Source organism: Carica papaya, chromosome 8, assembly GCF_054855325.1.
Source record: "Carica papaya isolate Zhongbai chromosome 8, ASM5485532v1, whole genome shotgun sequence".
NCBI classification, from domain to species: Eukaryota; Viridiplantae; Streptophyta; class Magnoliopsida; order Brassicales; family Caricaceae; genus Carica; species Carica papaya.
Window position 1 is genome coordinate 31,307,222 of NC_142316.1, and position 24,343 is coordinate 31,331,564.

Below are 24,343 nucleotides of genomic sequence, written 5' to 3' on the forward strand. Positions count from 1 at the left end.
CTCGATGTTTCATGAACATTATTCCACCTGTGCTTTATTCACTCCTATCCATGAACACATCCAAGACCAAAAGTTCAGTATACATACAACTCATTGAGTTTACCTGTAATACCCGCAATTAATTTTAAGAATTTAAAATTAATGTATAAAATATAATTTTTAAATTTATAAATTTTTATTTAATGTAAAAAATAGAAAAAAAAATAAGTGGATGATGAAATTAAAAATAATTTTGGAAAAAAATGAGTGAAAATTTAGGTTATTGAAGTATTTTTAAAAGAAAAATCAGAAACTGAGACGATCTTCATGCGTGAATAGCCGGGAGGAAAGAAAGGGCGGTAGATGATAATGAAAAAGGGCGCCGCGTCTGGACGGGCAGTGTCAAAATGTAATTTAAGAAAAATGTGCCACGTAGGACCACCCAGTCAGCAGCCCCGACAAATTAGAGCACGTAGCGTGGCAAGACACGCTAACTCGGTACCGCGCGGGAGGCCACACTGACAATTCGTGTGCCCGCGATAGGACGATCCGGACTTGTTCCTACGTGCATAAATGGTCCGGATCTGTTCCTTCCTCATACGCGATCGGACGATTGCGATTAAACACGATGAATGTTGCATATTCATTACCTCTTTAAATGCGATCGTACAGTATAGATCAAATCGTGATCAATGGTTCAGATTCATTCTCTCTTTAAATGCGATCGGACGATCAAGATCCAATGTGATTGACGACCCAGATTAAAAAGATACTGGTATAAATATCTTACTTCACATCAAACCCTAACTCTAGCCGCCAGCCGCCCTTCGCCGTGCCGGAGACATTTCTGACCACCAAAAAAGATTAAAAAAATTTCATTCGTTCGAAATTTAATTTTGAATATCCCCATGGCCAAATCAGAACAAAAGGACCGGCGGATGAGCCGGAAACCATGGGTAAAACTCAGCAGCACCGCTGCAGGAAAAATTAAAAACTGTCTCTGATGAAGCCCTTCCCGATTTCCGTTTTGTGCGATTTTTTACCATTGTATTCATTATTCTATTTTTCATAGGTTGACTGAAGTAAAACACATAACCGCAAGGGTGAGCCAGTGAAGCTGCCGCACCAGAAAACTTCACCACCGGTAAGCTTATGTTTTTTGACTTTTTTGGCTAATTGAGGCCCCTTAATGTATTTTCTCGTAGAAATGAGTATAAAATCGACCGAAATCAGCCAAAACTAGTCAAAAATAGCTACGCCGTAATGCGACAGCGGTGCAATATGAGCACAAAAAATACTATCTCTCAATATCCCATCCGATATGAGGTAATGTTCACAGTAGGGTTCCCTATGCACCCGATCCGTCCACCATCTCCTAGGATAACCAGTATGAGCACCAAAAATACTCTCTCAATATCCCATCCGGTATGATAATAAAACGGGATGTCCCCATACCTTGTTCGGTATAAGTGCCAAAATACAAATTCTCAATATCCCATCTGATATGAGGTAATGTTCACAGTAGGGTTCCATATGCACCCGATCCGTCCACCATCTCATAGGATAGCCAGTAAGACTATCATTCATTTAATCACCTAATCAAAATATTTTTCGTTTATATTTAATTTTTAGTTACACAATTTAACTGTAAATCACGCAAAACAAGCAATATATGCATCAATGAAGCACAACAAATCATCATACCAACTCCAGTGTATTGTTATGCATTTAAATTTGTAAAATTAATCAAATAGGATAAACAGTGAATAATAACCGGTTCTGCCTCCATTAGTAACTTGTGATTAATTATCAAAATTTTTTAAATTGTACAAAATACCACATTATTTTTAATTAAACTTCAATTCCATACAAGGAATAGGGTGAGAGATTCTTACCCGAATCGGTGTCCGAACAGTAAACTTTCAGTTGCACCTACTTGTGGTCCTCAGGGTTCCTTGAATTTTTCTTCGAAGATTAAAACACACTCCAAGTACCTAGAAATACCCCAAAAAAATCCAAAATCGGTATTAGAAACCCTTTCTGGCCAATTTTGGGATTCCGCCATGGCGGTGCCGCCGTGCTCCAGTGACGGCATCGCCTCCCACGACGGTGATTTGCTTCGAGTTGGCCATTTTTAGCTGGTTTTGTACTCATTCCTACGAGAAAATACGTTAAGGGGTCTCGGTTGACCGAAAAAAATCGAAAAACAAAAGTTTATCGGGGGCGGAGTTTTCCGGTGTAACGGCTCTGTCAGCTTACCTTCGCGGTTGAATATTTTTCTTCGGTCAACTTGTGGAAAACAAAATGGTGAATACAATAATGAAAAAATTGTACGAAACGAGAATCATGAAGGATCTCTTCGGAGACAGTTTTTGATTTTTTCCGCAGCGGCAGCGCTGGGCTTTACCCATAGTTTCTGACTCATCCACCAATCCTTTTGCTCCAATTTGGCCATGAGGTTATTCAAAATCAAAATTCGAGCGACTAAGATAATTTTTTATTTTTTTGACGGTCGGAGGTGGCTCCGGCGCGACAGCAAATGGTGGTCGGCTCCCTTCTCGGCGACTGGTTCTTCTTCTCTGGGGGGGGCTGGCGGCTAGGGTTATGGTTTGGTGTGAAGTGATGTATTTATATCAGTCACCTTTTAATCTGGACCGTCTGATCGCGTTTAAATAAGAAGTGAATTTGGACCATTTATCGCGATTTGATCTGGACCGTACGATCGCATTTAAAGAGAAAACGAATATAGGCCTTTCATCACGTTTAATCGCAATCGTTCGATCGCGCGTGAGGAGGAAACAGATTCGGACCGTCCACACGTGCAAGAACAAATTCGGACTGTCCGATCGAGGGCACACGGATTGTCAGCACGGCCTCCCATGTGGCATCGTGTCAGCGTGCTTTGTCACGCGACGCGCTCCAGTTCGTCATTTTTCGATTTTTCTTTCAAAAACACCATCAGAACCCAAATTTTCACCATTTTTTCTCAAAATTTTTTCAATTTCATCATCTATCTATTTTTCTTAATTTTTATATTAAATACAAAATTCATAAATTTAAAAATTATATTTTATACATTAATTTTAAATATTTAAAAATTAATTCCAAGTATTGCAAAAATTATTTATTATGTAATATAATTTATGTATTTATAATACATAATTGATAAATATATGTATTTTTTATTAAAAAAAATTGAACCATTTTATACAATCAAACATAATAAAGGCAAATTCTTTATTAATTTTTTTAATATATTTACTTATTTTTACTTGCGTACTTAATGCAATAAATATTTATTATTTAAAAGTAAACATTATTATATAATACAATAATTGCGTTTCCTTTGGGTGCTGTTATCAGAAATGCATGTTCGATGTTCTTAAGAAATAATTAAATCAATACATAATCTTAGTATGAATTAGCAATCCATGTTCGATGAATTCCAAATTCTCACTCGTAAAACTTATAATTGAATTATATTATAATTATTCCTTCTTTTAAGAAAAACTTTATATTAATAAATATTTTAATTTTGCTGTGAAATTCGTCAAATAAAATATTTTTAGTGCGATAATTATTAGGTTAAATTTTGGGGAACAGGTTTATGTTCAATAAAAAATGAAAAATAATGATAATAAATTATTATTATTATTGAGTGTATTTGAAGGTGGAGAGAGTTTTGAACTTAAAAAAGGGACAGTCAAAAATGAACTGGAAATGAAAACGACGTCGGCCCACAGGAGAAGAAAGCCTTTTGAGTTGAGGATGAGGTGAGAGAGGGTGCATGATAGCTGGTGGTCCTGCACCATTCATCTTACGTCCATTTCAACCTGTTTGTTGATGTATTGATTCATCACGTGCTTTGGTGATATGTTGCTTTTCTTGTCTGCTTTTCTTCGTTTTCATTTAATTTTACTGCCAAATCAAATCTTATAATATTTATACATATATCTCCCCCACCCAGAAAAATAAAAATAAAATTCTATACATATAAATATGAAATTTAATTTTTATGGTATGAATTGAAATTAGTCATGCAATTATATAAATAAAATTTAAAATTAAAATTAAAAACAAGTATACTTTTTATATATTTAAGCTGAATAAGACGCGTACTTTAAAGTTGGTAATAATTTCCTTTTGCATATGTACTCATTATTAATTGAAAAACTGTTTTCATTTAATTTGGTTCGTTTGGATTGGTAATATTTTAATGTACATTTTTTTTAATCCATTGGATTATTATTGATTAATTTATGATAATCGTCATTGATTTCGTTTTGTGTTCTTGACGATTTTGGATTATCCTTGAAAGATTAGTTAGCAGGTTGGAAATCTTCCAGATTAAGTTATCATAATTAAGTTTTGACCCTCTAATAAAATACTTAATTCACCTTATTTAAGAAACAAGTCAATTAATAATTTAAATCTACCATGTGGCGCTAATTAAGTATAATAAACAGAAGAATAAATGGGTAATTTATTAATTTATTTATTTTTAACTTTTTGCAACTACACGCATTACTTTTACTTTTTTTTTTAAAAAAAATACGTCTAAATTAGCGGCACATAATAATTATTTAGTGCTATTTTAAAGTAAAAATAAAATTTGAAATTAAGAACGTAAAAGTAAATATTAATTTATAGGTTAAATTCAGATTTATTAGTTTTGATTTTTATATATATTCTAATATTACCATCAATAAGTTTATATTTACTGGAATAAAAAATAGATTTATTTTTTTACTATCTAAAAATTAAAAAAAAATTGATAAATAAAGAAAGATATATTTTTGCTTTATGTACAAAATCTTCAGATTTTTTTAAAAAGGAAAATAACATAAATAATTTTTTTAAAAATAGAAAATCAAAATTGATTGCTTTTTATATAAAAGGAAGTTTTTTAAAATGATATAAACTTTTCTCCAAGAAAATCAAAATTTTCATTATTTTGAAAAGCACTAAAAATTAACCTAGAAAATATCCCATTTTAAAATAAACTTCTTATACATCAAATTACTTTATATGATATATTTGTTAAATTGGTAATTTCAATATCAACTTTATTTATGTTTTTCTAAAATTATTATCACTAAAAACAGAAAATATTAAAAATAAAATGTTATTATATTTTCAGTGATAAAATGGATTAATATTTATAAATAGATTAATTTCGTGTTATATATAAAACATTTACAATTTAATTTCAAAATAAACAATTTATAATTGTCATATAAATATTTATGTCTTGATTTTTCCTAGGTGATAAAGTATTAAATATTACACTAAAGAAAAAAAAAAAAAAAAAAAAAAAAGAAAGAAAGAAAGAAAGAAAGCAAGAGCCTCCTCGTTGGTTGTTGCCCAATCTAAATCTTTATTTTTTATAACATTATTCGGACAAAACAATCTCTGAAAACTCCATTTCTGATTTCAACTCTCAAACCACCATTAATGCATCACCATCTTCCTTTCTAACTCTCTTTGACAGCTTTCTTCCACCAACACCATCCTCTCTCTCTCTCTCTCTCTCTCTCTCTCTCTCTCTCTCTCTCTCTCACACACACACACACACACATTTATGTTGTACTTTCTCTTTAAGCTTCCACCATTTTAGCTGTTCCTTATAATTTCTCTGTTCTCCATCTCTTGACTCTCCGCAAAAGCAATCAAAACAATACTAGTAAAAGGGTAAAGCAACAGAGAAAGGAGAGTTTACACAGAACCCTTTTCTCCTTTTGGGTATTTCTTACCAGTCATGGGTTGCTCTGCTTCCCGAGCCAATACTCTTTTCACCACCACCTCTAACAATAATAACCCTGAAGACCCATCTCCATCATCTTCTTCTTCCTCGTGTTTGGACTCAAGGTTCGTTCCGCAATCTCCATCTCCAGTCACTAGAGCTCTCTCCCTTCCCACGCCGCTGGTTCATCATCCGCCGGCGAGAAAGGGCGATACTCACCATCTTGTCTCTCTCACATCCACCACCTACGGCTCTTTACTCCTCATTGATCAACCAGAGGAAAAACACGGCGTTCTGGACGGCCGGGATTGCGCCGGTCAACCCAAATCACCTCCTCCAATATCCATCACCAAGACTGCTTCAGTCACTGCAGATCACCCTGGTGACTCACTGTCCCCTGATTCTGTCATCAACACTTGGGAACTCATGGACGGTCTCGACGACGACTTCGATTTTGATCCAGGTAAGCCTAGTTCGCATGTTACTGACAGCAAAATTGATTTTCCGGAGAAACCCAGTTCGTTTCAGTTTGCGGGATGTGATGGGTCTGTAAAGAAATTGGAGGATTCTTATGAATTTGTGAGAATTGAGGACGTAGTGATGGAGGATTCCAATTCTTTGACAAAACCCTTATGGAAACATTTATCTGAAGAATCCCTGCTTTCTAAAATGGATGCCAATGTGGTTTCCAGTTACAGACGAGCATTATCTTCTAGACAATTGGGATGTAATCTTCCCAAAGTTACAAAATCTCCAAGTTCTAGCCCTTTAAGTTCAAAATTATCTAACAGTGAAAACCTAGCGGGCAAACAAAATGATAAACGAATTGTATTATATTTCACGAGCTTGAGAGGAATTCGGAAAACTTATGAGGATTGCTGTTCTGTCAGAATGATATTTAGGGGATTTAGAGTTCCAGTAGATGAAAAAGACATCTCCATGGATTCCACATATAGAAAGGAATTGCAGGCTGCTTTAGGAGGTACGGGTTTTAGTTTGCCACAAGTTTTCATCAGAGGAAATCATGTTGGTGGAGCAGAAGAGATTAAGCAGCTCAATGAGAATGGAGAGTTAGCAAAGCTTTTAGAAGGGTTCCCCGTTAAAGATCCTGGCTTTGTTTGTGAGAGTTGTGGGGATGCTAGGTTTGTGCCATGCCCCAACTGTAATGGGAGTCGGAAGGTTTTTGAGGAAGAAGATGATCGGTTAAGGAGGTGCCCGGGTTGTAACGAGAACGGGTTGATTCGTTGCCCTGGTTGCTGCTTATGATTTCTGATGCTGAATCGGTGATGCATATCAGTCTGGAAATCTGTTGATGAACTTCTAAAGGGTACTGTACTATCTCTTATATTATATAAAGCCATGAATTTCCATTAGTTCTTAGTATTTTGCTTCAATATTGTTTATTTCTCAACTAGGGAATTATCATTGTTCATTGTCTGTCTCAAGCCTTAACTCAATGAAATAAAAGGTGACTTGCAAGGTCCTGTTTCCATCTTTGTATTTATTGAATTCCAGTATCGATTTTATATTCTCGTATATGCTTATGTACATTTTCTTGTAATCATAATACATTTGGTGAACAATTGGTGAACATCTATTGACATCAACTGTGGATGTTGTTATGCTAATTTTTGCATTTCACCCGCTTTGGTGCTGAATATTGAGTCCAATATTCAGAGTACCTGTGTTACCGAATAGCTGACTGATTACCCAAAAACACTAAGATCGAATATGGATTAAATTTTAATTTTGTAGGAATAGAAATATAGAAATGAGATAAAATTTTGATTAAAAATAATAATATGCTAATTTGATGTCAATTTTATGTCATGTCTAAATTAGGTGATTTTGTAGTTTCTTTATTTACATGCGAGAATATAAATCTATGGTTGTACATCTGAAGATACGGGTATAGTTGATCTAATTATGTACAGAATCTGAACCTGGTGTGTCATGTGGGTAGAATAGGTGTTTCCTTGCAATTGCAAACAGTAACAGAAGCAATTATATTAATATGTTGCAGTGGTGTTGTCTGGAGAGAAGATGAATAAATTTCGTGAAGTTTATTCAGTGTTACATTTGAGGGGGAAGCTCGAGTAAATTAGTAAGATGAGCAAAGGAAGAGAGGATGTTCCAAGAGAAAGATTGAATCGTTAGAATCTTGGATTAAGCTTGCTTGAATCTAGCAGTAAACAGAAATAGATTCGTTATATAGGTTGATTTAAAACCAAGTAAATATAGATTTTTCTTAGAAATCTTTCGATGTAGCTGCAACTGCTGCAAAGTTAACCCTACTTCCCGTGTAAGTTAATAATCTTCTGGTAGGCCAAATTCAGGTTCGATGATCCAGCGAGGTTCTGAGAAATTTTCTCGTGATTCTCTAGTCTCCGGATGGATGACTTGCCTCTAAACCACAAACCTCTTGAGCACTCAACTAAAAAACAAAGTTAATCCCACTTGCAAACTCATGAAACATCAAAATACTCGAAACCAAGTGTGTCTTTTGTCTCTAAACTAGGTAAAGTAAACCATGTTGCTGGAAGGTGCAATTAAGAATCTTGGGGCCTATTATTGCTGTGATTGTACCATGTTGAAATTTGAGATGACCCATTTGGATGTTTATGGTGCTGTTTGCTGGATGTACTGCAATTATGAGATTTGGCTCATTTGCTCGCTATTGTTGATTCATGTCCTTCCAATGCATATATATATGTGTGTGTGTGTGTGTGTATACTTCACGGGCCATTTTGCAGCAAATTTACTTCTGTTTGTTGGGAAAAATTGAAAGTGACCGAACTCTGCTGCACTGTTGAGTTCAATGATGATCTCTGTAGGGCCTGAATCTTTAGAATTGATCTCCACTGTTTTGGTTTCTACATTGATTTAAAGAAGAAAAAATTAGTTTGGCATTGAATGTAAATTGGATTAAAAGGGGAGTTCATCTCTATTAACTACATTGAATTTTAGATCAGAAAGACTGCTAAATTAGAGTTTTTATTTGTATTGTGTTATGATTAGGGCATGTGTATTATTTAATTAGTGTTTAACATATGATTTTTCTTTTTTAATAAAAAAAAAGGTTGAATTTTAGAAAGACATTTCAAATTTTGGAGGAAATAAAAAATTAGTGTGTCATAAAATTTCCTAAACTGTATAGCTATTATCTCTTAATTATTATACATTTTAATTTCTCTTCTCATTATTGATTGTAAAAAAATTTGTTAATTTTTTACCATATTAATAAAATCCAAAATATATTCAAATGTTACTAGAATACATAAAAAAAAAAAAAAAATAGATAATTGAGTATTAACAAAAGAAATTTTTTATTGTTTTTAAATAAAATATAGATTGTTTTTTCATATTATGTGCTATTAGTTATATATATATGTGTGTGTGTATTTAAATACATGTTTGTTAATTCTTTATAAAATAAATTATATGAGAAAAAATGTAAAATAATTTATAGAATATAGTGTTTTTGTTTAGTTTTAAAAATACAAATTTCAGAACACGGGAGCCAAGTGCAATCACATGTGATTGATTTAAATTTTTATTGAACTTTTGTAAAAATAAATTTTAAAAATAATATTAATTTAGTTATAAATTGTGTCAAATATATATATATATATATATTTATTAAGCACGTGCTCAATTGCAAAGGACTTGGAAGGGATGATGGGCTTATTTATTAACTTTAACATTTATTTTAAACATATCAATTTCATAAATATCATAATAAATAATGAAATTAGTTTCAAAATTTATAATTTTTATTATAATTTGGTTCTCTATATTTTTTTTATTTATTTTAGAAAAAATTACAATTATAAAATATCTCAAAATTAATGAATTTAATTAATATATTAATGATAATAAAAAAGAGACATAATATTTTTATTGATATAACGAATTAATGAAAGTTATTTTTTAAGATGTTTTTAAATGTCTAAATATGTGTTAATAATTTTATTTTTATTAGAAAATTAAATATTTAAAATAAATATAAGATTTTAATAATTAAAATATAGTGAAAAAATATTAGAAATTAAATCGTAATAAATGTTAAATTTTGTAGACGAAATTAATAATTTGTTATTAGATATTATTATAATAATATTATTTGTACCTAAATTAATTATTTCAAAATAAACGAAAATTTTAAGAGTAGCTATATATAAAAGAGGGAGAAAAAGCAAACGGCTCATGTCTTACACAGCTGTTTGCCTGTCAAGAAAACGCCAGTGACTGTCGACCGAATCGACAGACAAATATGGTAGAGACGGCCGGGGAGGGACTTGAGGAAGAAAGGAACAACAGTGGAAGAGAAGCAGAAACAGTGCTAGGGCCCTGCTTGTGCAATTACGTGGACCAAGGGAGCACCGAAAGTCACAGGTACTACCTGTCGCGTAGAACAGCGTTGGAGATGCTGAAAGACAGAGGCTATGAAGTCGCTGTCTCCGAAATCGATCTATCTCTTGAAGAATTCAGGGCCGTTCATGGTCAAAACCCGGATGTTGAGCGTCTCCGTTTCTCGGTTCATCATCGATCAGATCCTTCCAAACGGGTAAAATGGGTTCTTTCTCGGATTCTATTTCGCTTTTTCTTGGATTTCTTTTTCTAATTTACTGTTTGGTTGCTGAGAAAGCAGAGGACGGCTAAGATTTGTTACTGGGCATTTCAATTATAAGACATTTCTCTTAAACTTAGTTAACTAGGTAGTAGATACTTGTTAGGTCGAATATTCGGCTCAGTTCAGGTTTTAATTGATTTAAGAATAAGAAATCCTTTTAAACTTAATCTTGTATATATGATTTTACATTTTTATTCTAGATTTAGTACTATCTCAACATGAATAAATAATCTAAGATTTTAGTGATTTAACCATTGGTTTTCTTTTTAGCCTTAGCTGGATAGAATTTGTTCTGCAACTTGATTAATAGCATCTTGCGGTAATGTCAGCTTATTAGGAACTTGATGTTGTAACGTTTAAAAGAAACAATGAAGAAATGCCTTTTTTTTTTCTACACTCACGGTCATGGATGATGCTGCTTCACATGCAGCAAATGCAAACAGCATCAATCCTCCAATTCATTAGTTCCGACTGATGCCTTTACATGCTTAGCGTCTCAGTGTACCTCTTGAGGATGCAGCTGATCATTAGTTTGGGAGGCAAGTCAGCCTCCAAAATTCAAATTTATCTTCGTCGGCCTTATCAAACACTTTATTGAGTACTTTTCATCATTATCTCGTCTTGCCCTGGTCATGCATTTTTTATGTTGTGAAAATGCTTTTCGGAAATAAAATTATGCACCTATTCCAGCTGTTTGAGCTGAAAACTTTGTGGAATATTAGTGCCGATTTACGGGTTGCTTCTGATGTAAAGTGTTCTATTGCAGATCCTGGTTATCTTTTGTGGAACTGGTGTCGTTAAGGTTAACACGATCCGCAGTATTGCAAGTCAAATAGTTAACAAAGGGAGTTTGACTGGGCTGATATTAATTGTGCAAAATCATATAACGAGCCAAGCACTGAAAGCTATTGATCTTTTCTCATTTAAGGTCGAGATATTCCAGGTACATCTCTCTTATGTGTTTGTTTGAATACGCATTACACATTGTTATTTCTCATTTGGGGCTGAGGTATTCCAGGTACATCTCTCTTATGTGTTTGTCTGATTACACATTACCACTGTTATTTTCTCATTTAAGGCTGAGGTATTCCAGGTACATATGTATCTTTGTGCACCGACCCAGGCAGTAGGAAAAGGGCTTAAGTTAGGAGAGTACAGAAAGTGTAACAGTTCCGAAAATTTAAATGAAGATGTATGTATTAAAAATTTTAAATGCGGAAGCGAAATAAAAATTTTAATTAACATCACTTACACAATAACAAAAAACGTATTCAATGTATGAAAAAATAAGCTAATTAAAAGAAATATTCGAAATAAAAACTATAAATAGAACTATAAAATCTTTAGGCGTCTAACTCGCCGTCTTCCTGCAAAACGGGCTCGGAAACCACGTCTTCCTGATCTGAAATGGTTAAGTAAGGAATGAGCTACACTAGCCCAATAAAAACATCACACTATCTCACTGCCACAAAAATAAAGGTTGGTAAAAAACAAAAACGACCAATGGAGCATAATTTATAACAAACTTATTTATTAACGATAAAAACCTTTACTGTTCACTTATCTCGGTGAGATTCGTGAAAATAACATATAGAAACAATAACATTGTAACCATCATAAAATCATATACACTTTGTAACATAACACATGTTATACTTTTGCACTCCAATAATCAGACAACAAATTTCCTCTTTTACCATCCTACTAGTATCCATGGGGATCCATAGGGAGTCTCCGCTACACGTGAACCATTAACATTAATAACCTGATTGCAGGGCCGTCCCCATGCCCCGTCCGGTATGGGCGCCAAAACCATAAACCTCAATACCCTGTCCGGTATGAGGGTGAAACGGGTCGTCCCCATATCCCGTCCGGTATGGGCGCCAAAACACATAAGGTCTCCATACCCTGTCTGATATGAGAGACTACGTTTCCGGTAGGGTTCCCTACGGATCCGGTCCGTCCACCATCTCCCAGGATATCTAGTCAGGCTGTCTACATTATCCATTTATCAATTCACATAACATTTTTTCCATTTTCCTTGGTCTCAATTATTCAATCATACACAAACACGTAAACCAATAATGAATACCAAATAAGGTAACACAATATCGGGTCCACAATAATTCAAAGTATAATAAATAAAACCGTGATTCATATATACGAAACTATAGAATAAACACATCAGGCACTATACTACATTCAAAACTGCAAAATAAATCAAACAACACCTGACCGAAAATATATCAGATTTGGGTTCCATTGGCAATCTTAATCAATTATACATATCTATTAAGTCATAAAATACCATTTTATCATTTATTAGGCTTTAATGCCGTGATAGGAAATAGGGTAAGAAATCCTTACTTATTTTGGTGTCTGAAATCGGCTCTACAATGCGCCTACAGTCGTTGTCCCTAAATTCTCTGAATTTTTTCCGGAAAATTGAAACGTACTACCGGTACCTGCACATGTCTCCAAAAACCCCAAATCAGACCCAAGACCCCTTTTCGGCCAATATCATAATTTCGGCACGGCGGCTTCGCCATGCTCCGACGACGGCGCCGCCGCCCGCGGCGGCGATCCGTCTCAGGTTGGCTGTTTTCGGCCGTTTTCGGCCAAACTTGCATTGATTCTTGCGATAAAACAACCCTAGGGCCCTCGGTGGGCCAAAAAATTATGAAAAACCGAGATTTACCGGTGGCGGAGCTCTCGAGTGCAGCAGCTTTTCTGGCGCGAGTCGCGGTTTGATGTTTTGCTCCGGTCAACCTGCAGAGAAAAGGACGGCGATCACAGTGGTGTAAAGATTGCATCGAACGGGAACCGGAAAGGGTCTCATCGGAGGCAAAAACTGAGGGAAGCCGCGGCGGTGCCGTTGAACTTCGGCGGTGTTTTCCGACCGATTGGCCGGTGGTTTGGCTCCGATTTGGCCATAGGCGGATTCAACATCGAAAAACGAGCAAATAGGAGAAAATTTACCTTGTTTGGCGGTCGGAAAACCCTCCGGTGCGGCGGCGGGTGGCGACGGCCGGCTCCTCCGGCGACTGGTTCTTCTTCTCCGGCGAGGGTACTGGCGGCTAGGGTTTGGGGTCGGGTGTGAGTGAGGTTATTTATAACATTCCTTTTTTAATCTCAGCCGTCCATCACGATTTAATCTGAGTCGTCTGATCGCGATTAAAATAGGAACAAATATGGGCCGTCCATCGCGATGCGATCTGAGCCGTCCGTGCGTGATTCAATCTGGGTCGTCCGCACGCGTGAGATCTGGACCGTTTGATGCGTGCACGCGGATCGTTCACGTGGCTCCGTCCCACGTGGCCTCCCGCGTCAGCTTCCTTGCCACGCGGCGTGTTCTGGTTGGCCAAGTCTGCTGACTGGGCTGCTGACATGGTACAACTTTCCTAAATTGAGTTTTGACTTCCGGTTTTCGATTTTCTTTTCAAAAACACCCACAGAATCCAAATTTTCACTTCTTTTTCTCAAAATCAATTTTAATTAAATCTCAAAAATAATTTTACCCTATTTTATCATTATTATTATTATTATTTTTATTAAATTAAATTAAATTAAAATTTTATAAATTAAATATTAAAAAATTAAAACTAAATTTCTAATATAAATTAAAATAAATTAAAAAATAAAAATAATAAATTTGAGTATTACAGAAAGTATTCTCATAATTAGATGATTGATTATGTACCATTTTATGGATATTTAAAAAATAACAAGTAGATTTAGTATGAATTGAATTTGGTCGAGACCTAGAAGTATTTGATTTATCTTTTTATTATTTATTGAATCAAATTAAGTTAGAAAATATCTTTGTAAGTAATAAGTACTACAGAAACTATGGTGGACAGTGTGGTCAATAGATGTGGTAATTCTTTTTTTTAAAAAAATAAATATAGATGTGGTAATGTCATAGCAGTTTGGCAAGGTAGCTTAAGTTTGTACGTGGGCAATTTATTTACTGGCATCTCACTGCCTCATGAGAGTTAGTCTAGTTTGCACGGAGGTATTCTCTAGGATATTATTTATGTTTCATTAGTGGCACATACGATGAGACCCCTGCTATTTTCTTATCTGCTTTTGATTATTAGAAAATTTATATATCTCTATGAATCATGCAAAGAACTAACTTCAGTCTTTCTATCTGCACTCGTTATATATGTCCATAGGATTGTAACTACTTTATTTTGTCTGAATCTGGTACTTTGACTCTTTTGATCTTTGTACCACGCCTATTTTCTGACCCTAAACGTGTTCTTGCTGTTTTAATTTGTTTCCAGATAACTGAGTTGCTTGTTAATATCACAAAGCATGTGTTAAAGCCAAAGCATCGGGTATTAACTGATAAAGAGAAAAAAAATCTTCTGAAGAAGTATAGTATAGTAGAAAAACAGGTTGGTATTTTTTTACTTTGGAAAATTTCTGCATTTTGTCTGAGAAAATAAGCTGTGTTCGTTACCTGTGGGGTGTGATGGAATTTATGTCTTCTCGATGTGGTGAGAAATAATCAATTGCAAGTGCATGTTGTTTATGCAAATTTCGATTTTGATCTGTTATTTCTAATTACTATCTTAAAAGTTCTAAAATATTTTCTTGACTTGGTATGTAGAATACCGTTATGCACTGATATCATTATGTACCTCTAATTGAGTAGCTGGGTTGTATGTACAACTTGATGAATAGGGTAGCATTATATGACCGGAGTAATTGAATATTTCAGCATGTTAAACGTGCTTGTATTGCATTATGCATATGATTGTCGGCATGAAGCTGCATTTTTGTTTGAACTGGAGTCCAAGTGTAGTAACTGACCAGGTTTATGCTGCATTGCCATTTCCCCCCTCCAGCTTCCTCAGCTGTTAAAGAAAGATGCGATTGTGCGATACTATGGACTTGAAAAAGGTCAGGTAGTGAAGGTAACTTACGATGGGGAAATCACCGGGGAGCATTTCACTTACCGATGTGTCTCTTGACATTTCTGTGCAGTTTTTTTCTTTTGAATTTTTCTTAGGAGAAAGAAACTATGTTCTGCTAGTTTTTTTGTTTCTCTTGAATCCTCCCAATTACTATGTTCTACTGTTTTGTTTTATCATGCTGCCATGAACAAAAAAAAAAAAAAAAAAAAAAAAATTGAAGCATGACTTTGCATTCATTTGTTAATTTAAAAGAATACAAAATTTTATTTGAGATTTTGACAAAAAATGAAAGATATTAAATATACAAATATTTTAAAAAAAAAATTAGTAAAGATATTTTTCCGTAGTAAAATTATTATTCTTTTGTACTATATTTATTTATTTTTATTGATTTAAATTGAAATTGGTTTAAAATATAATAAAAATTGAAATTGAAATTTAACTTAGTTTCTAATTTGAATTAAATGTTATTTTGTTATTTATTTTTTAAAAGTTGAAAATATAAATTAATAATTATAAAACTCAAAATATAAGTAAAATTAATGTAATTATACATGAAATATGTCAAGTATGATTAATTTTAACATATTAAATTATCAAAATTTTTAGCTTTGTTGATCAACCCACTAATTTAGTACTAGATCACTCTAAATTTAGATACAATTCCATTCTTTTAATCAATGATTAATCACATATGAGTTAGAGAAACCGCTACACAAGTTCAAACCAACTCACTGAGTTAAATCGTTCGCAAATCAAAAACAAAATTATAGTTTAATTTTACGCTCGCTCCGTCCGTCCGTCCGTCCTAAATCTCTTTACGATCTCTTTGAAAATTTAGTTTCACCATCGGCAAATGGTTTATCAAGGATAAAGATAAGACAACTGCCTTCTCGTTTTCTCGGATAATTCAACGGTAAGCCTTTCCAGTTATGAATTCTCTTGGATTTGTTCGATCGTTAAGCGTAAATGTATAATAGGTTGATGAGATATACAATTTCTTTGCACAGTGATAACATTGTTAGGTTTTCAGTATTATGAGCGATATGGCTTCTGGGATTAGTGATCCGTCGTTAACCGAAGCAAAGGGCGGCTCTGATGCTGCTCGGATTGCTGAAGTGAGGGCGTGGCTTAGCTCTCAGTTCGATGCCGCCGGAAAAGAAGTGCCGGAGTTCGACTACACTCCTCGAAGCATTAACCATTTGTACAATCTTGCGACAGTCTCTCAGGCGAAGTCTCAGGCTGCTAACATTGTCGCCAATGATTTCCGCCAGAAAGCTTCCGAGTATCGTGCACAAGGTCCTTAACGTTTATTTACACGCACTGCTCCAGTCGCTCTGGTTTTTGTTTTCCTTTTTGGATTTCTATCATGGTTTTAAGTTAATAGCTATTTTGCAAGTTATAAAATGGATGATTATGCTAGCTGGGTAGGTTTTGCAAGTTGACAATGTGTTTGTTTCTCTTAGAAATTGTTGATAGAAAGCTTCTTTCCTGCCTTCAGATTTTGTTCTCTTGTCGTGTGATTTTATTGTCTATCGTGAGTTTTTTACTCATTGCTGTTTTGCAAATTTCAAGTGTATGATTATGCTATCTGGGTATGTTTCACAATTTGACTATGGGATTGTTTCTCTTAGAAAATTTTGATGGATAACGTTTTATTTGTCTCCCTTCAAATTGTCTTATCTTGTTTGATGATTATTACTTGTCTGATCGAGGAATTTTATGGCTAAAGCTGCAAGGATTAGAGAGATATTGGAGAATGTGGGATTGGCACAAGAGAGTTTGCCATCGACAGTGGTTTCATCGGCACAAGTTCTTGCCAATGTTGCCAATTTGTTGAATATTCGAGACACTGAACTGAGTAGGTGGGTTGTCTCACCTCTTTATTTCGGCTATTCATAAATGTCTCTTCTGTCAAATTCAATGTTCTCATAGTAGGAACCTATTTAGTTTTCTTGTAGCAATAGGTGATATTTCTTTAAGAAAGACTGGAGTAGAGGAGAAGAGGGCTAAAGTACAGAAGGAGTCCAAAGTTCTTCTGGATTATACTAGGAAAGCAATATCAAGGTTAACCTATCTGAAAAGGTAAACGTTTAAATGCAATTTCACTTCTCTTACATGGGAAAATGTTGATTGTACATTTGGATTTTCTGTTGCTCTGAAAAGGAAAATTTTGCTTTCTGTCAAGATATGCTTATTTTTCTTTGCTCTTCTGGAACTATTTTTGCAGGACGCTTGCACAACTAGAGGATGATGTACCTCCTTGTGAGGCTCAGATGGAAAATTGGAAAACAAACTTGGCCGTCATGGCATCAAAAGAGCGACAGTACTTGCAACAATATAACAACTATAAGGTATCAGACATCTTCAGTTTGATTATTGTTGCCAATGTATAAGTTGGCTAATTAACTATATGAAAGTTGAATTATTGGATTCATTAAAACCACCTTGCCTTACTGAATTACTGATTGGAAATGAAGAGAGAAGCTCAATGGCGACATAAAATGTAAGCTTGTAGCAAGATAATAGAAAATGCTACTTATGGCATGGTTGAGTCCAAATTTTTATGTCAGTGGAAATGCCATTCATCTGCATTCCGACCCTGAGCTCTCTCATGATGCCCATATATTTGGAATAGTTGGGCTTCAAGATCTGTCTCAGTTTCTCTGACATTATCTCCGGAGACGACTATTTATTTAGGTTGTGAACATGATATTTTCTTGTCTTCTTGTTCAGGAAACTTATATGTCAAATTTGCTAATCAACAGTTTCTTCAATCCAGCAAAAATTGTCCCAATGATTTCATTTCTTAGATCAATTCTCATCTTTCATTGCATCTCTGACTTGCATGTGTCATTGAATATGTTGATAGTATATATCAGGGAGTGGATTTAAGAACTCATGACTTGGAATTTTGCCAGACAAATGTGTAAATTTTCTAGACAGATCCTGTTTGATGCATCATTTTGCAACATTTAAATGACAACAGTGGTGAATGGTACCAATGCAGCAGAACACATGCACGTACTTGGTTGAAGTTTCGTTTTTCCTGGGCAGGATATTGGTTTGCTAGATTATCATTCTACTCTATCTAATGTTGTTCGGTCTGCTAAAAATTTTTTGGAACAGGCATTACTTAATCGGGTAGGCTACGCTCCTGAGATTAGCCATGGGATGCTTGTTGAAATGGATGAGCACAGAAAGGAATTGGAGAAGAAGACTAAGCCCATTTTAGATACTTTGAGAAGCTACCAGGACTTGCCTCCGGTAAGTCTGTTGTCCAGTTTACTCTGCAAGACTGCATGCGTTAGTTTCTATCAATGTTTGAATAAATAGTGATTTATGGGGTAAATTACGTTTTGAGGTCCTTGTTGGGTCATAATTGTAATTGGATATTACTTTTTTAAGAAGAACAACTTAGTTCCTGCATGCCAAACATATCTCTCTTGATGTACAATTTCTTCGAAGATATTAAATAATAATTAAATATGTATCATGTATCAATTCGTGACTCTGAAATATAAAAGAAAGGAACATAACAAGCAATTCCTTGAAAAAAGATTAAGCAACAATAAGCAACAATAAGCAATAAGCAATAAGCAACAATGAGAGTGCAAGGATTAAAAAAGTGTCTACAAGGACAACAATGTGAATAAATAATTAAAAAATAATGGACTCAGGTTGTAATTATACCTAAATATCTAGTACTCCTATTTACATTTATTCTAATACATATCCTTGTCTCTTTTTATATACGATGTCTATTTTCTCCATCTCTATTGGCCTTCTTGTTTTATATATTAGGCTGACACTTTTTTTCTCTCAGAACTTATGGTTGCAAATCCTCTCTTTGTCAATTTCTATGCTGCAATATGTCATACTTTTTGTCTGTGCAGGATAAAGCTTTGGCTGCTTTGGCAATAGAGGATAAGAAAAGGAAGTATGCTGCTGCTGAGAAACATCTTGAAGATGTGTTGCATTCAGCCCTTGCCTCTGCTGACTAACATGATGGAATCTGTTATGTATTTTTTAGGTCTTATATTTTTTTCATCTACGAGTGCAAAGTGTGAATTAATTCAGCTGATAACCAATAGCAAATTGCAGTATTGTGCTGCTGAAATGTACTGCTGCTATAGAATTTGACGTGGAGGATTTTTTTTTTTGGCACACTTTAAGTTTTCTCTGTGCAGTTTGATTTTATTGTAATTCAATTACTATGATTTTTTGTGATAATTAAAGAATGTCTAATTTAATTTGTTCCGATATCTGAAGTCTGCTATGAAATATTACAGTATACTGAATTACGATTAGATGAATCCAAATATGTGGACAAAACTAAGTTATCTTTCTTTTTCTTTTATAGTGAAAAATGGGGTATCAAGTAGAGAACCAAAATCTGTTTGTTTTATACTTTCTATAGTATACTCAGCAACATTTTGTAACTAACAGAGCAAATTATTTGGTTTCTGAATTCCAAAATTACCAGAATATGTAACTGTAATAGCAAATAGAAGAGACTCAGCTGGAGCTCACACCCAAGAGAAAAAAAGGGATTTACACAAATTCACAATACCCTTCAATCATGCTACCTTTCTTGATGTGCATTTAAGTGTCCAAAAGGATTTAACAAAAAACAAACAAAGGCTTTAGTATACCAACAAACAAATTTACAATACCCTTTACTGTCTAAAAAGGGGTTTACTGTCTACAAAGATTCAAAAACAGATTCTCAAGAAAATGTTGAAAACATCCAGGATAGAACGAATGAAAGATGCATTCCATTATTGTGTATGTTGTCAGGTTTTCATTTTTTGCGAGCCATGGCTGCCGCAACCCCACCAACTATAAGACCAACTGCAGTGGCGGTGATGCCAATTCCAATTACACCATCTGCATTCAGCAAAAACGGTTCTAATTGCTTGAGTTTGGTTCTATGATAAGGCTGAAAATTCTGTTTGGTCTTATAACCTGGACAAGAAAGAACGAATGAAAGAGACATCCTTGAATTTACCTTTAGCAATTCGATCTTCGATTGTCTTCTTAAGGACAAGAGCCTGCCTCCAATCAGGTGCAATCTACAAAAACATAGTTAAAGTTAGAGAAAGAAAAACAAAGATGCTGGTGCATGTCTAAGTAAATGAATTACCAAGAGAACCTAAAAAGGTAGAGAACAGAAAGAGGGACTGAATGACATTTGAAAAAACAAAAACCTCTAAGCATTGCTCCAGAAGATGGCGGCTCCTTGAATATTCACCACTTCTGTAATATCCAACAGCCAGAAGATAAAGCTTTTCCCTGAGTTGCAAAGGGGGAATATTACTTGCTAAAGATGCTGCAATATACATTTTGAGTTTAGAATGGTAATATCTCAGAAGTATTTGGGATATACTTGTCCTCAAATTTTTTGAAGAGGGGAGAGGGAGGAACATTTACATCATTGAAAAGCCTACAGGTTAAATAAAAGAACCAAGACCATTGCAATTCTCAAGAAATAAGCTACTTACTGGCACGAGGGGGGTGGAGAGAAAGGAAGAGTCAGACTAATAACATATCTACCATGAAAGATTATCCAAAAAACATCCTATAAAAATGTTAGAACAAATAGAACACGAAGTAAATGTCCTTGCTTAGGATAAAATAGAGAGGTTAAATCTCCAAGTATCTCTCCAGCATTGGTTCAAGGAATCATTTCCCCTCGATATTCCCCCAATCCAAAGAGCATATTGTTAACAAAGATATTTCCTTTCATATTACCAACGAACCAAAGTTTTACCAAGACAATCAAAATGGTCATTATTTAGTTCTGGTTATTATGTCATGTACCAAACATAATATTCTCAAGAAAAGATTAGAAGAATCATGAAAAACTTATTCAAATTTAATTAAAACATCAAAATCAGAAATTTGTTGACCAATGTCTATTTTTTTAATGTCAAGTAGAACTAATTATATTATTACAACCCATGGCATATGGCAAAAAAATTCACTCAAGAGGATGATGAACAAGAAAAGTTTTGACTGATTTACCTTCAAGCATAGCTATCCCACGCTGTATGTCTTCTGCTTGTCTAGAGTGAACAAGTGCCCAAGACAACCGCATAATGCTTTCTCTCTTAAGTTCATCTGAACCACATGCGGCCTCTGCAACTTCTCTCTCACAACCCTGCCAGTGAGAAGCAGAATTTAGAGTTTAAACCAATAAAAAGATTATTGAAGTAAAAACCAAAAAAGGGCAATAAGAATATAATTCAGCTAAACATTCGGAAATAGAGAAACAGCAAGAGATAATACTTTCATTAGCTAAAGTAGCCTTTGAGGTATGTCCAACAATAAACAAACATTTCAAGGGCTGAAAGCTCAGGTATCATTGACATCTCACAATGTCCACCCTCAAAGAAAAATGAATAATAGTTACTGCATACTTTTTCACATGCACTGCTAGGTTACAATTTCTTCGATAGAAAACACATCGCTAAGATACACATTATACATGCCCGTCCTGCAGAGAAGAAACATTGGGAAACCATTGGCCATGACACACTCTCTAGACATGCCACCGGATATTTAATGTGAGTAAAATTGGATAACTTTATTCCCACTCAGTACAGTCAATCAAATTATGAAAGTAAAATTAAGCTCTGCATTCACAAGAAGTCCCAATATCCCATACCTTAGCTAACACCAAATGGTCAAGACCAAAGCTATATCATCACTTTGAAACTCTTGTATGGGACGACCTTAAATAGCCCCATCCAAATCAACTGAACCTCAACAATCAAACAACAATAAACCAACAACAAGCTGCTATCTCTACGACTTCTTTAAGGGTTCAAGATATGGTGCCCAACCCTCCCCCCCAAATGATACGCATCAATTCAACAAAATGCAATCAACCCCTTCCCCAAATACTTGTAGGGTAAAACTTTATAACTGCACCTTCCAGAAGTAATACCATCATAAAAATTTCAATCACATACAAAGGTTAATGATATATTTTGCGCACTTTAAATAAAGATAACTTACTGATTGTGACTACCCTAACACGAAACCATTAAAAAAAATCGGTGTTTTTGAAGTTTTTGATATTCGAATTACAGGGTCCTGATTCCTCAGAAAAGCAAATAAACCTATTTGAGAACAGAACTGTAATTATTTAAAATTTAAACTGAGAGAGCATATAAGCGTTCTACTTACGAGGATGACATCACGGTCGCACCAAGGGATCTGGTCACCACCACCAAAGAAGGAGCTAACCGATTCGAAGAACTTGCCAATCTTCATCTTCGCTTCCATGGATAAACAGTTGAACAGAAACCCGATCAAACTTGATTAATTCTTTTTGTTTATCTTTTTATGTTTCTTGTGGGGGGTTTTATTGAAGCGAAAAATAAAAAACAGGGAGCGGAGAAACAACATAACTGAGTCGGTTTTTCCTCGCCGCGTGGAATGGAGAAATTATTACGGTTAAATTATATTATTAAGTAATTGAAAACAAAATTTATTAGACTAATTAATATGTTTTTTTTATTAATATAAATAGTTCTTTTGTTTAATTTGAGTTATTAATTTAATGAAAGTCTTACGTCATATTTTTGTATTAATAAATTAAATATATTGGAAATAACTTTTTCACATTTAATAAAAATTAATGATGGTATGAGTATGAGATTAAGTTCTTTCATAATTTTTTTATTAAAATAATTTAAGTTCGTTATACAAAACAGCATCAACCTCTTCAGAACTGTAGAGCAGCAAATTAACTCGTAAACTAATTAATCAAGTAATTAAGATTAATTAATCCTATAATTTTACGGATTAATTTATTGCTGCTTCTCAGTTTCCCACTTTGCCGATCCTCAGATAAACCGGAAATCTAACCAGCTTCTTCCCCCTCCCCCAACCACGCTTAAACTCCTCAATCACACCGTCCGTCAAAAGCTCCACACCCACATCCTTAGCTGTCTGATACGCCGACCACGACCTCAGATACGTGAAAAATTCATCCAAACCCATTGGTTTCTCCGCCAGGAACTCAAACGGTCCCGTTTTGTCTTCCCCGTCAACCGGCTCAAACGGGAAATCGATGTTCATGTACTTGTCTTCCACCATTTTTCGCGGAGGTTCCCAGAACTTCTCCTTAACGACATCGTAGTACCGTCGCAGAATGGGGTCTACGACGTTGTGTACTTCCGGTAAGGTGTAGCACCAGGCGGCAATGACACCGTCGGGTTTTTTCAAGACAAATTTCACTTGGCTGTAAAATGTGGGAAGATCGAAAAAGTGCATTGCTTGAGCTACGGTCACGGTATCAACGCTCGACTCGGGTGCAACTTTTTGTTGGAGCTCCGCTGTGGACATGGCGGGTGGGGTTTGTTGGTATTTGATGTTGGGTAGCGTCGGAGCCATTTCTAGTTGATTCGGGCTCGTGTCTGTGGCGACCACGTTCTTGTAGATTTCAGCCAACTGAAAAACCGAAATATACATCGATTGTCAATCTCTAGATATGTATATATATATATATACGTATACGTATGTAAAGTAGAATATAATAAGTTAAGAAGAGGGAAGAAAGAGGGGGGACCGATCGGGCAGCTTGGCCGTTGCCGGTACCAACGTCCCAAGCGAGGTGGTGTGAAGGTGATTTGGTGGCGATGAAGTGGAAGAGTTGGGAAGGGTAGGTTGGCCGACCCTCTGCATATTGCTTTGCCTGCTTAATGAACAATTTCGCCATTTCCTTTCTATGTAAATTCTTCCTATAATGTCAACTGAGTTTTTTTGGTTTTGAGTTCCGTTCACAATCTTCTAATACTTGTTGTTTGTTAAGAATTAAGATAAATTTGGTGAGCTCTTTTTTTTTTTTTTTTTTCAAAAAAAGAAGTTATTAAACATAATTTTTTAATTTTATATTTATAATATTTAATTCAATATAATTCAGAAATTCGCAGTAAATATATGTTTTTATTAAATCTCAAATTACATTATTATTATTATTTTAAAAAAATAAAAACAAAAAACAAAGAAACGCGTTTCTTCCTCATTTGAATCTTAAAATAAAAGAAGAAA

General features: G+C 34.7%; 5 protein-coding genes across 7 annotated transcripts; 3 read left to right on the forward strand and 2 right to left on the reverse strand.

The window, feature by feature from the left end:
• Window positions 1-5,376: 5,376 nt before the first annotated feature.
• On the forward strand, window positions 5,377-11,234 carry LOC110822866 (Glutaredoxin family protein). 2 transcript variants are annotated; one of them, XM_022053095.2, is made up of 2 exons: window positions 5,377-7,049; window positions 11,122-11,234. In XM_022053095.2, exon 1 carries the CDS (start codon window positions 5,738-5,740, stop codon window positions 6,986-6,988), a length of 1,251 nt encoding a protein of 416 aa, XP_021908787.1. In that variant the 5' UTR covers window positions 5,377-5,737; the 3' UTR covers window positions 6,989-7,049; window positions 11,122-11,234. The 2 variants fall into 2 exon arrangements, with proteins under 2 accessions (XP_021908787.1, XP_088066099.1); XM_088209973.1 differs by lacking the exon at window positions 11,122-11,234 and adding an exon at window positions 7,746-8,402.
• Window positions 9,912-15,524, forward strand: NRPE5 (Eukaryotic rpb5 RNA polymerase subunit family protein). Its single transcript, XM_022052778.2, has 4 exons — window positions 9,912-10,289; window positions 11,122-11,298; window positions 14,645-14,758; window positions 15,212-15,524. Exons 1-4 carry the CDS (start codon window positions 9,996-9,998, stop codon window positions 15,335-15,337), a joined length of 711 nt encoding a protein of 236 aa, XP_021908470.1. The 5' UTR covers window positions 9,912-9,995; the 3' UTR covers window positions 15,338-15,524.
• Window positions 15,525-16,055: 531 nt separating this feature from the next.
• AUG1 (HAUS augmin-like complex subunit) lies at window positions 16,056-19,545 on the forward strand. Of its 2 annotated transcripts, none has more exons than XM_022052777.2 (7): window positions 16,056-16,196; window positions 16,291-16,579; window positions 17,013-17,145; window positions 17,231-17,365; window positions 17,511-17,634; window positions 18,410-18,547; window positions 19,177-19,545. In XM_022052777.2, exons 2-7 carry the CDS (start codon window positions 16,318-16,320, stop codon window positions 19,282-19,284), a joined length of 900 nt encoding a protein of 299 aa, XP_021908469.1. In that variant the 5' UTR covers window positions 16,056-16,196; window positions 16,291-16,317; the 3' UTR covers window positions 19,285-19,545. The 2 variants fall into 2 exon arrangements, with proteins under 2 accessions (XP_021908469.1, XP_021908468.1); XM_022052776.2 differs by having other exon boundaries at window positions 16,061-16,196; window positions 16,314-16,579.
• Window positions 19,546-19,850: 305 nt separating this feature from the next.
• On the reverse strand, window positions 19,851-22,714 carry BIGYIN (Tetratricopeptide repeat (TPR)-like superfamily protein). The gene is made up of 5 exons (XM_022052774.2): window positions 22,475-22,714; window positions 21,308-21,443; window positions 20,491-20,612; window positions 20,292-20,355; window positions 19,851-20,170 (listed from the first exon to the last, which is right to left on the reverse strand). Exons 1-5 carry the CDS (start codon window positions 22,571-22,573, stop codon window positions 20,085-20,087), a joined length of 507 nt encoding a protein of 168 aa, XP_021908466.1. The 5' UTR covers window positions 22,574-22,714; the 3' UTR covers window positions 19,851-20,084.
• Window positions 22,715-22,943: 229 nt separating this feature from the next.
• Window positions 22,944-24,108, reverse strand: LOC110822698 (uncharacterized). Its single transcript, XM_088209974.1, has 2 exons — window positions 23,862-24,108; window positions 22,944-23,743 (listed from the first exon to the last, which is right to left on the reverse strand). Exons 1-2 carry the CDS (start codon window positions 24,009-24,011, stop codon window positions 23,114-23,116), a joined length of 780 nt encoding a protein of 259 aa, XP_088066100.1. The 5' UTR covers window positions 24,012-24,108; the 3' UTR covers window positions 22,944-23,113.
• Between the last annotated feature and the right edge of the window lie 235 nt (window positions 24,109-24,343).

Coding starts and splice junctions, on each gene's coding strand:
- AUG1 (XM_022052777.2), top strand. CDS start 16,318: ATGAGCGATATGGCTTCTGGGATTAGTGATCCGTCGTTAACCGAAGCA. Junction 17,146..17,230: donor CGAGACACTGAACTGAGTAG/GTGGGTTGTCTC, acceptor GAACCTATTTAG/TTTTCTTGTAGCAATAGGTG. Junction 17,635..18,409: donor AACAATATAACAACTATAAG/GTATCAGACATC, acceptor TTTTTGGAACAG/GCATTACTTAATCGGGTAGG.
- NRPE5 (XM_022052778.2), top strand. CDS start 9,996: ATGGTAGAGACGGCCGGGGAGGGACTTGAGGAAGAAAGGAACAACAGT. Junction 11,299..14,644: donor TTAAGGTCGAGATATTCCAG/GTACATCTCTCT, acceptor ATTTGTTTCCAG/ATAACTGAGTTGCTTGTTAA. Junction 14,759..15,211: donor ATAGTATAGTAGAAAAACAG/GTTGGTATTTTT, acceptor TCCCCCCTCCAG/CTTCCTCAGCTGTTAAAGAA.
- BIGYIN (XM_022052774.2), bottom strand. CDS start 22,573: ATGGAAGCGAAGATGAAGATTGGCAAGTTCTTCGAATCGGTTAGCTCC. Junction 21,444..22,474: donor GCGACCGTGATGTCATCCTC/GTAAGTAGAACG, acceptor TCTCACTGGCAG/GGTTGTGAGAGAGAAGTTGC. Junction 20,613..21,307: donor TGGGATAGCTATGCTTGAAG/GTAAATCAGTCA, acceptor TGTATATTGCAG/CATCTTTAGCAAGTAATATT.
- LOC110822698 (XM_088209974.1), bottom strand. CDS start 24,011: ATGGCGAAATTGTTCATTAAGCAGGCAAAGCAATATGCAGAGGGTCGG. Junction 23,744..23,861: donor ACGGCCAAGCTGCCCGATCG/GTCCCCCCTCTT, acceptor TCGGTTTTTCAG/TTGGCTGAAATCTACAAGAA.
- LOC110822866 (XM_022053095.2), top strand. CDS start 5,738: ATGGGTTGCTCTGCTTCCCGAGCCAATACTCTTTTCACCACCACCTCT.